Below are 11,824 nucleotides of genomic sequence, written 5' to 3'. Positions count from 1 at the left end.
GTCCGCAGGAGAGAACCCACCTGCTTCGCCTCAAACTAACATCTCTTTATACCCTTCCACCGTCATAAACATTACGCAGTCACTTAATCTTCCTAAGTCTGAACTCATATCACAACGTGAAATCTAGTTCACTTCCCAACTAGGCAATATGAAAAGATCCTTCAACATGCCCATAACTCGGGCTATACATCAAATCACGATGGAAATCAAGTATCATAGTTCTTACTACCCCCAAGCAGACGCTTCTTGTCTCGTTCAAATCATATGTACATATCTCGCAGTCACATCATACTCATCACATAGCTATCCAGTCATCACTCCCACTAATAGGGACACTATCGGACATACAAATCCAAAAACACATGCTCACACAATCAACGCCTCAGTGCTCAAGCTATATGCAAAACCCGGCCTCAACTCCTCCAGACTGGCCCAACATCAACACACAGAGATCACACCTTGCCCCTCGATCAGGGAATCACAAGTCATCGATGCATATGTGATACTGAGGGCTCATGCGCGCATACGAATGCGTGGAAGAAATTCAAAGAGTTACATTTCAAGTTGAATCAAGGACGCACAATAAGAATTCAAGAATGTGAAGTTTTTCCTAAAGGTTCTGCAGCCTCCCGGGGATAAGTACAGACATCTCCGTACCGATCCGCGAGACTCTACTAAACCTGCTCATGACTCGTGAGACCTATGTAACTAGGATCTAATACCAATTTGTCATGACCCTAGAACCGACCCGGTCGTGATGGCACCTATCGTGAAACTAGGCCAGCCGACACAACTCCTGAATTAACCATTAATCAATAACAATCATTTTAAAGCCTTTAATTAATCAGATATCTCATAATGTAAGTTTAAATGAACAGTGCGGAATAAATACACAAACCCAACATCGGGGAGTCACAATTCACGAGTATCTACTAAGGTCTGAATATAATGAAGAGTCTGAAAATATACTAAAACAATCTAAGGAAGACAAGAGGGAGAAGAGCAGGGCTGCGAACGTCGGGCAGCTACCTTGCTAACTCCAATGACTCTGCCACTGAGCAACCAACACCCGCAACCGGGTTCAGAAATACCTGAATCTGCATACACTGTGCAAGAAGTAATGTGAGTGCGCCAACTCAGTAAGTAATAAAAGTAAATGAAAACTGAGCAGTAAGAAAACACGTAAAACACAGCATAACGCTACAGCAAATGCAGTACCTTTCCAAAACAGTACAGAAATCATTTTCTTCGTAAAGCAAGCTCAGTTTCAGTAAAACCTTTTAAAACAACTTTCAATAGTTTCAAGCGAGTGATAAAACAATAAGTAAAAATAATAGAAAGTAAACAGCCCCTCGGGCAAAACATGTACCATAAACCGCCGATCGAGCATAACATCAACAGAACCAGGCCCTCGGGGCTACCTCACAATCACTCGTAATCAGCCCCTTGGGCATAATATAAATCAAGAACCACCCCTCGGGCAAACATGGATCAAGAACAGCCCCTCGGGCAAACATGGATCAAGAACAGCCCCTCGGGCATCAAAATGAAACAACAACAACTCCTCGGGCTACAACATATCACTCACACTAGGTACCCGCGCTCACTGGGGGTGTACAGACTCCGGGAGGGAGCCCTTACGGCCCAAGCGCAAAAACAAGCCATCTTGTGGCATAATCAAACAGGCTCTCGCCCTCATATCAAGCCACCTCGTGGCGTAACAAATCAAGTCCTCGGCCTCATAATCATAAATCAGTACCCCATTGCTGCGGCGCATAGCCCAATCCCATAATATCCTCACAACACAGGCCCTCAGCCTTACTCAGTCAGAAATCTCTCATGCCACTCGGGCAATAGTAAAACATGATGCTCAGCCCAAAATATTATTTAAAATATCAAAACAGAGTAAATACAACTGAGTTATGAAAACAGTAGAATACAACATGATTGAATACAAATATAAAGTCAAAACAGTGAGGATTAGTAGTAAAAATCCCCTAAGAATCCAAAATAATTGGCACGAGGCCCAAATATGGCATTCAACCCAAAACATGATAATACTTTCCAAAACACAATGATATCAAACAGTTTCAATCAAATATGCGGTTTAACAGTCATATGGGACGGACTAAATCACAATCCCGAACGATGCACAACCCTACGCTCGTCATCTAGTGTGTGTGGCACCTCAAACTAGCGCAACGATGTGAAATCTGGGGTTTCATACCCTCAGGACAGATATTTACAATCATTACTTACCTCAATCTGGTCTAAACTCCAGCCCGCGATGCCCTTGCCTCTCGAATCGGCCTCCGGGTGCTCCAAATCTAACCAAAATCAGATTTATACCATCAAAATATGCTAAGGGAACAAAGTCCACTCGAAAATAACCAATTTACATCAAAAATCCCGAAATTGGCCAAACCCGACCCACGGGCTCACGTCTCGAAATCCGATAAAAATTACATCAATAAAATTTTTATCCTCTCACGAGTCTATACATACCAAAATCATCAAATCCAACATAAAATGCTCATTCAAATCCCCAAAAGAATTCTCAAACTTTTCTTCCATTTTATCCCAATTTTCACTCTAATTTCTCAAATTAAATGATGAAATTCAAGACTAAATCATGGAATTAAACCAAATATGAGTGAAGAATACTTACTCCTATAGCTCCACTAAAAATATCCTCAATTTTCACCTTCTCCCGAGCTCTCTAATGGTTTTTGTGATATTTGACTTAAACCCTCGATTTCCAAATATAATCTGTCTGCCTAGATATTTTCTTCATCACGAACGCGGCAGCACCCTCGCGTTCGCGAAGCACAAAGCTTCACTGACAAAAATTCCTTCTACGCGAACGCGATGCACAACTGACTCGCCTTTTCGCGAATGCGACCTCTACTACGCGAACGCGTAGAACAAATGCCTTGGGGTCCCAGCTATTCCACTTCCTCTACGCGAACGCGGCAAAACCCTCGCGAACGCAGTGACCACTGACCTTAGACCTTCGCGAACACGAAGGCCAACTCCACTGCCTCACATCCTAACCCTTTGCGAACGCGGGACGTCCATCGCGAACACGAAGGTCAAAAACCTGCAACACCAACAACAGTTTTTCTACAACTTTTTTCCAACATGAAATGATCCGTTCAACCACCTGAAACTCACCCTAGGCCCTCGGGACCTCAACCAAACATGTCAACATATCCCATAACATTATTCAAACTTGTTCCAACCTTCGAAACGCTCAAAATAACATCAAAACACCAAAATTACATCGAATTCAGGCCTAAGAATTCCAAAAACTTCCAAATTCCGCTTTTGATCAAAAAGTCTATCAAACCTCGTCCGAATGACCTGAAATTTTGCACACACGTCACAAATGACACAACGGACCTAGTCCAACTTCCGAAATTCTATTCCGACTCCTATATCAAAATCTCACCTATCAACCGGAAAACAACAAAATTCCAATTTCGCATTCAAGCCTAAATCTACTCCGGACCTCCAAAACGCATTCCGATCACGCTCCTAAGTCCCAAATCATCTAACGGAGCTAACTAAATCATAAAATTTCCAATCCGAAATCATATACCAACAAGTCAAAACTTGGTCAAATCTTTCAAATTTTTAAGCTTCAAACTGAGGACCGTACTTTCAAATTCATTCTGATTATCCTGAAAACCAAAACCGACGATTTACATAAGTCACAATACATCACACGGGGCTAGTCATGCCCGAGAACTGACAAGCGAAGTGCAAAAGCTCAAAACGACTGGTCGGAACTCAACATCTTCAGGTCGATGAGATAATATATTTCCATCAGCAATGTGGCGAGAGTAGTGACTGCTCAATCGAGCTTTCCATGCTCTAAAAAGCCTTTGCATAGTACTGATGACAAAGGCTTGCAACACATGCTCTTGCACACTGCCAAGAACTTCAAACTTATCCTGCACATATATATGTAACATTATATTGATTTTAACTACAATAGTAAACCATGTAATTTGAAGCCAACACAATATTGAAAATAACTTGTTACCTTAACCTTTAACCACATTGTTTCTTCATATTTTGAAACAATCTTTTGTCAATTCCTATCTCGGAATGAGATAGTGCTCCTCATGATCAAACCACAATAATTAACAATATCTCTTGCCCTAGCACCTACTACTATATCAATGTCATCTAGAATCGTAATTGTGATTTTTCTGCCGTACTTAGTTTTAATATCTACAATTTTAGATTTATATTTTCCTCTTCCTCTTTTTTTGTTCCTGGAAGAAACTGCAAAGGAAAAAATTATACTGAGAAAGCATAGTATTGATACTTGTACCAATCAATTTAAGAAATAATATATGTGGCCAAATATATATATATATATATATATATATACATGCGTAGTTACATTAAAGGGAAAAATAAAAAACTAACCTACACTACCAATTTCAGCTTCTGAAGAAGGATACGCACTTATGTCCAAATTTCTTGATGAAACTGTCTCTACAGAAGGTCTCTGCCAAGGGTTGCTTGATATTTGCCTTGTCTCGATAGGTTCTTTACAAGGATTATTTGATTCTCCTGTCTCTAAGGATGCTCTAGTATTTCCCCTTAGCTGCAATTGTGGCTGAGACGTCGCTCCAGAATTGCTACGTCCTTGAAAATGGCCACGTCCACAGCTAGTTCCACCTCGACCTTTGCCTCGTCCAATTCCTATCATGTTGAACCTCCTGCATTATATAGAAAAAAATTAGTAAGAACAAAGGTGAAATGCAACAAGAAAACCGTTTACTCCATCTTTGTATCTTTGGTCTCCTCTATTCCTAAGATTCAACCAACTTTTATCCATTCTTATTTTTTTGGATAAAAGGCAATCAATTAATTAAATAAATGTGAAGTGCAACAACAACCAGCATATCAACAAGAACATAAGTGGAAAAGATGAACAAATCAAACCACCCATAAAAAAATTAGTATTGCAGCAACAACTTTTTCCTGTAAGAGTAGGATCTCAATAGAAACAGTGCATCAAACGAAAATACAATAATACTATACTAGTCAAAGAGGGAAATGTTTATTGTCCAACATGGTCACTTTTCTATAAAATATCTCAATTCCACAATGTAGACATCTATTAATGAAATTAAGCCATTTTTGTACCACATACTTTTAAAATGAGAAACTAAAGTTTTATAAATTACAAAATACCAAGCACTAAGATAGCGCTCAGTACATAAAGGGTATTCTCCCGGATGTTAATACAAATTCTCATCCATTCAAATAATGCGCAGACTAGTTATGTAATTTCTATTCCTTTTTATATTGTTTATCTTTTATAACAATCAGTGAGCAAATCCTTATAACTTACAAGCACGAATAAATTCCCCAAATATCACACGACTAAGAGAGTCAACCACATCTAAAACAATAATTACCTCTGATCTCAACCTTAAAGAAAAGAAAAAAATGGGAGAAGACATTATACTACTGAAAAATTGGTCTATGGTAACGCATGGAAAACCGTTCTAATAGCAATTCAAAATTCATCTTATGTAAGGTCTAGATCTTCATTGCCTCCATCTTCCATTTCTTGATCTACACCACCTACAAAAGAGGATAAATAAAGTCATTGCCCTTCAAGATCTTCATTGCCTCCATCTTCCATTTCTTGATCTACACCACCTACAAAAGAGGATAAATAAAGTCATTGCCCTTCAAGAGAATCCGGTCTAGGAATGCTCATAGCATAAAGTGCTACGTAAAAAGAAAAGGACATGACTGAAATAACTTGCTTGAGTTTACTAGCTTTTTGGTTATGATGAAAAATCTTTACATCTGATTACAAGGGACAATATCACCTGTGATCAAACCTTTGCATCACCAAATGGACTAAATTATCCCTCCATCACAGTACCAAAAATCAAATCTCAGAAGCACATCTTCAGTATCTCGAACTGTTTATAATGTGGGAAAAACAAGAAGCATTCACAAGGCAGTTGTCTTTGCACCAACGCGTGTCAATGTCACTGTGGTGCCGCGAAGATTAGCCTTCACTAGATATTACCATAAGATAAATTTTACAGCGAACTTCAAGGTGGTTGCACCAACACAGGGATATGTGTTTGGTTCCTTGACATGGAGAAACAAAACATAGGTTTCACAAGAAATCAGTAGCAAAACAGCTGCTAAAAAGCCAGCTGAAAAGCTGCTAAAAAGCAGCAAAACAGCTGTAACAATCACCTTCTTAAAGCTGCTGCAAAATTCAGCAATTCTACTTCCCAAACCAACCCAAAAACACAGCAAAACCAGCCGAGAAGCCAGCTGAAAACCAGCGTGAGCCCCATCTAGAATCGACCCTGAAACAACTCCAAAACGCAGCCAAAACTCACTTAAAATGACTCCACAAACAACCCCTCTTTCTCCACCATAAATCTCCTTTAAAACTAGTAAAAAAACATTGCCATAGATAGATAGATAGAGAGAGAGAGAGAGAGCACAGTGGTAGAAGAAGCAACATAAAAAGAAAAGAGGAGAAGAAGAAGAAAGAGAAGAGGTGTAACATTTGGTACAGACTAACCTTGATTGTAACTGCAAGCAGTTGGACGATTGATTAGTTGAATAGCAGCTTGTTGTGTAGAGAAAACTTCTCCAGATGCACGAGCACTGAACATTAGCATGTTAGGATCAAGTTGCAAATCGGGGTTGAGACGTTGAAGACGTGCGACGACGTTCACTGTAATTTCTTGTTCCATAGCATCCTTTTGTGCATTGAATTTTTCCAGCATTCTTTGTTCCATCCTCTCTTCCATTTCTTCCATTTTTTGTTGCATCCTCTCATCAGTAGCATCGATTAAACTGATAGCACATCAAATAAACTCAAGATCTTTTAAGCAGAATATATGTTTTGACTAGATTAGACTCCAGATAATTTATTTTCTATTGTCACAACCACAATTGCAGAGAGGAGATTATTTTAGCAGCACAAGTAGCATTAAATATGATATATAACCACCAACTAAAACTTGTTATATTTAATTTAATATCAAACACAAGAATCTGCCAGAAAAGCAATGGTGGCACACAAATATTAATTTTCTCAAACTAGAGATGATTGCATTCGTTATTCTATATTAAATAAATAATAAAGAAGAATTATTGAGGCATATATGAGATTGTGATCTAATTAACTATTGTCACCTGACCATTGAACTGTACGATGACAAGTGTAGAGCATTCCTCTACTATCTTATGATATTTCCAAACTGAGAAATTCTAAAAAAATATAATAAGCTTGAAACCTTTATTATATGGCCAGCTGGCACAAATTACCCAATTCTAATTCAACTAAAGAAGAATATCAAACTTGATATAAGTGAACAATTACTGCAAATCCAAACTTGGATAAAGTAAATTTATCGCAATGCAAAGCCATGGTTAACTTGTCATTTCTAGATTCAAGCAATAGCAGCAACACTTACCAGTGTAGTGTTAATTGCAGTTGCAAATTCAAGCAATAGCAATAACTTTTTTCCATAATGATCTGCAAAAAAAGTATTTAATTGAAGATTGATAAACTTGAAAGATGGTTTCTTTTTTCCATAATGATCTGCAAAAAAAGTATTTAATTGAAGATTGATAAACTTGAAAGGGCTAACCATCTTTCGACAACAACAACCCAGTACAATACCACAAGTAGGGTATTGTGTACTTAGCCCTACCCTGGGGTAGAGAATGGACTAACCATCTTTAGCTCAAAAAATAAAAATAAAAATACTGAAAAGCAAAAGCAACGAGTAAGAGAGCTAGAAGGCATTGCAAATGAAACATGATTTGTTGTTAGTAGGTGATTACTTCAGGGAAGATATGAAACTAGAAACACTAACGGAAATTTCCTCCGCCTCTGTCCTCTCTGCAACTAAGTTCTATATAGCTAAAGACAAGGTATGTGCTTTATTAGGGTAAGGAATCAAAATAATAAAACTAGAAAAATACATCAAAAAAGCAACAACAATACACTAACAAATAATATAAGGAAAACAATGACTAAGCAAAATTTCAACATTCAATACATCATAATTATCAGATGGCTCTAAACTAGACCTAGCAAATTTGACAAAATATCTCACACTTCCACTATGCCATGAAACAGAATTAACAGAAAGCATCCATGTCGATCAAACTTGGTAAAATACCATAAAGCAATTAAAGATCAACATTAATGTCTCTATTGATGTTGGGTGGAGCAAGTTCCTGGTCAAAATTTAACTGCACTCAGTCATTACAACAGGCTGCGCTTCCCTGCACTATCTTTGAGTGCCAAATTCCAACTTCATATATCCTATTACTAATTTAAGGACATAAACTAACAATTCGATTGATGATAACCGCAAAAAAAAAGGTTGAAGAAAGTCATCAGAGAGAAGGTTTTAGATAAGTCTCAACTTTTTATGCAAGCAAGGGAAGTTTGTATTTTTTGGGTTAATTAATCACTCAAGAGATAGAATATTTAAAATGCAAAGAAATGAATGATCAATATAGTGGGATTAGAAAATTAAGCACGAGATTTCTGTACCTTTTCCATTTGCAAGAATAAAAAATGTCACCTTATTACAAGGATCAAGAAAGAGGGTCATTCCCCTTAATCTTTCTCGTTGTACTTAGTCAAGGCAGTCATGAATAAATAAGCATACATTAATCAATAACATAACTTTTCCAGTCAGCTTCCACAAAATTGAAAAAATAAGGACACACCAAACAGGAAACTAAAGAATCCGATGTACTGCAAAAGCAATCGAAGCAGATATATCGACCAAATTTCCCGAAAAACGTGCTCCATGTACAACTTTACTTTTCTATTCTGCTTTTGTAGATCCCAAATAGATGAAAGAAGACACTGAAACTTGCGAGACAGATCCAGAACAAGCTTTATGGTTTTTCAGCCCCAATTGTTTCTTTAAAAAAATTTCATTGACAACTATAAGTCTGCAGAAGGTGCTCTAGATTCTGTTCAGATTGTCAATCACAAAGCCCTCCCGCTTTGTGATGGATAAAACCAAAACGAATTTAATTGAAGAACCAAATTTTAACACAATCAAGGATAGTAGAAAAAGATTTACAAAAAAGGCGTCAAAAAACTTACATAGCAAAAGTCACTTGTGTTGGATTTAGGGATTTGGGGAGAGCACCTGGGTTTGGGAACTTTCTCGTCTGTGTTCAAAGTGAGAGAAGAGGAGCCTTATTTGGGGTATATGATTGAGCCTTATTTTGGGAAAGAAGTTTTTAACTTACCCAGCGAAAGAGCAGTCGACACTGAGAAAGGGCTTTAGGCGATGGCTATCAAGAAAAAATACCTCGATTCCTGTATATTTTCAAATGGGCTAGAGAAATTAAAGGTGAAATTGAAGAAATAATCATTCTCGCTAGTTGCATGTACCACCCAAAAGAATTTAGGATTCAAACACATACCTAATTTGAGAATATAATTTCTGTTTAGGGCTCTAGATATCGGTTTACATTTGGGATTTAAGGATAGATTCTAGAGATTTCAGGGAATTGGATGGATAATTATTAGTAAGAGTGGGAGAAAACCCCTTTTGCTGAGAGAGAGTGAGAGATGAAGCTGCAGAAGTACGTATGTTTCTTCTCTTTAAACTAGTCACTAGTCATCATTTATTTTCTTTCTTTGCTTATTTTTATTTAAGTAATTTTAAGTGATTTTTTTTTAAATTAGTAGCGACCTAGTCGCTCCAAAAGACCTATAGGGCGATATTTTTTCCTAAAATATTGGGGCCAAATTTTTGTTAATAGCGGGAACTAAAAATTCAGGATTTAGTGGCACATATTAGAGGCGACCTAAGAAAGTCGCTACTAAAAATTTATTTACTGTAGCAATTTTTTAGAGTCGCCACAATAAATTTGATATTTGTAGCAATAAATAAAGTCGTCACTAAATATTGCCACTAAACGACAGATTTCTTGTAGTGATTATGTTAAACTGCTTGGCAACCTAGAGAGCAAGAATTAGAATCTGTATTTACCTTGTTCCTCCATTTTTCTAAAGAAGTACATGGGTTTTACTGCCAACCTCAACATGAATACCAAAGAAAAGTATTGTGTAACTTGGTATGTTAATCAATAATATCTGTAACGTATAATTTAATATATATTTCAGTACGATATTGATATTTCGGTATTGTCTTTTTTTTATATCAAACACCATATCTAATACCAAATTATTTTTAAAACATAAATCAAATACTATATCAAAATACCGAATACCATATACCAATTTTTTTTATTTTTGTACGATATTTACCATATTATGTACAGCTAGGGGTGTACAAAGGAAACCAAAAAACCGCACCAACCTGATAATCCGAATCAAATCGGAAAAAAAAATCCGACTATGGTTTGGTTTGATTTGGTTTGGTATTAAAAAAAAACCCGATCATAATTGGTTTGGTTTGGTTTTAACTAAAAAAAGCTAAAGCGAAACCAAACCAACTCGACATTACATGTATACAATTTTTAAAATATTTTATACATAAAAATAATTATTGTAATGTAATTTATAAATATTTTTTAACCTTTTTCATAGTTCTTTCTTTTAATATATTATTTCAAGCTTTAATTTAGAACTTTTGAATAGTCAAATATGATTTATAGCTCATAAAAGTTAGTGACTCAAATAAATTCCAAAGCAAAATCAAATCAATAAAAATGTTAACAAAAAAAATTCAATTCAATACTAGAAATGACAATAGTATCGGATATTTATTTTCTTAGTTTTTCATTACTTTAGATGGTGAAAATACATAACTTACTTTTAATATTATTTAGTCATGTATTTAGTACTTAGTACTTATTAGTCGTACTTATTTTAACATGATTTAGTACTTTTACATTATATTTATTTTTATTATGACTTATTAATTAGCAATATTTATTTTATACGATTTGTTGACTATTTTAGTATATTCATGACTCATTTTACATTATTTTTATTATTTTATTGGGTAACATCTTATATAGTTTATCCTGCTAGGACCTATGAAATATTAAAGCACAAAAAATAAACTTTATGTTACGAAGATTTTGTCGAAAAAAAACCCTGAAAAACCCGAGAAAATCGAAAAACTCGAGATTGAAAAACCCGACTTTTGTTGGTTTTGTTTGGTTTATAGATTTAACAATCCGAAACAATTGGCTTGATTTGGTTATTGAAAAACCCGAACCAACCCGATCCATGTATACGTTATGTACAACCCTACAAGATATCACTTTCGGACATACAGTGTTAGATATGGGAAATGGAATTCCCCACCTGCCAAATATTAACTGTGAATATTGTCTTGTAAGTAACGTATAGGAAAAACCTTTGTCGGCAAAAAATTAATGTTCTTTTTGGTTTATTATTTTGGCAACCTTCAGTTCTCTTAAAAAAAATATAGTATAGACTATCCTGCAGAAAACTATACAACTTGTATATAATGTTTTCCCTGTGCCGCTGTGCGAGGTTTCTGTTAACTGAAAATTGGTGTGGGGGTAGAAATAGACTTTTATTTTTCATCTTCAGTAAAAAATAATGGCCTTGTTGTTAGAATATAGGATCACAGAAAGTAAGCAGAAAGTCTGAGGCGTGAAAATTACTTAACTGAAAGAGATACATGGTTGTTCTCTCATGACGTACGCAACAAAACCTATGTGTATCCTACAAATTAAATTTCTTAATTGGGCACTTATTGGAGAAGATCACTAGTATTTATATATGTTCCGAATAATACGCATATGACTTTTTTTAATAAAAGAAAATTAATTT

The 11,824-nt window shown here is 36.0% G+C and overlaps 1 protein-coding gene across 9 annotated transcripts; it reads right to left on the bottom strand.

Annotated features, from left to right (window-relative positions):
* Positions 1-1,091: 1,091 nt before the first annotated feature.
* LOC107763692 (uncharacterized) lies at positions 1,092-9,667 on the bottom strand. 9 transcript variants are annotated; one of them, XR_012708628.1, is made up of 8 exons: positions 9,472-9,667; positions 9,295-9,364; positions 9,146-9,213; positions 7,485-7,612; positions 6,584-6,861; positions 4,441-5,688; positions 4,049-4,293; positions 3,942-3,956 (listed from the first exon to the last, which is right to left on the bottom strand). XR_012708628.1 is itself a non-coding variant. In XM_075251673.1 (6 exons), exons 4-6 carry the CDS (start codon positions 7,538-7,540, stop codon positions 5,633-5,635), a joined length of 390 nt encoding a protein of 129 aa, XP_075107774.1. In that variant the 5' UTR covers positions 7,541-7,546; positions 9,146-9,213; positions 9,295-9,364; positions 9,472-9,647; the 3' UTR covers positions 5,303-5,632. The 9 variants fall into 9 exon arrangements, 4 of the variants coding, with proteins under 4 accessions (XP_075107774.1, XP_075107780.1, XP_075107778.1 ...); XR_012708627.1 differs by having other exon boundaries at positions 7,485-7,546; positions 9,295-9,665; XR_012708626.1 differs by having other exon boundaries at positions 7,485-7,546; positions 9,146-9,364; positions 9,472-9,665.
* Positions 9,668-11,824: the final 2,157 nt, after the last annotated feature.

Source organism: Nicotiana tabacum, chromosome 1 (assembly GCF_000715075.1).
Source record: "Nicotiana tabacum cultivar K326 chromosome 1, ASM71507v2, whole genome shotgun sequence".
Taxonomy (NCBI): Eukaryota; Viridiplantae; Streptophyta; class Magnoliopsida; order Solanales; family Solanaceae; genus Nicotiana; species Nicotiana tabacum.
This window is presented reverse-complemented; position numbering and strand designations above follow the sequence as displayed.

What these genes read in the sequence shown, in the direction of transcription:
- LOC107763692 (XM_075251677.1), bottom strand. Translation starts at nt 7,540, where the DNA reads ATGGAAAAAAGTTATTGCTATTGCTTGAATTTGCAACTGCAATTAACA. An exon ending in CTGCAATTAACACTACACTG is followed by an intron (nt 6,862 to 7,484) that starts GTAAGTGTTGCT and finishes ATGTGCTATCAG; the next exon opens with TTTAATCGATGCTACTGATG. An exon ending in TGCTTGCAGTTACAATCAAG is followed by an intron (nt 5,689 to 6,583) that starts GTTAGTCTGTAC and finishes CCTCTTTTGTAG; the next exon opens with GTGGTGTAGATCAAGAAATG.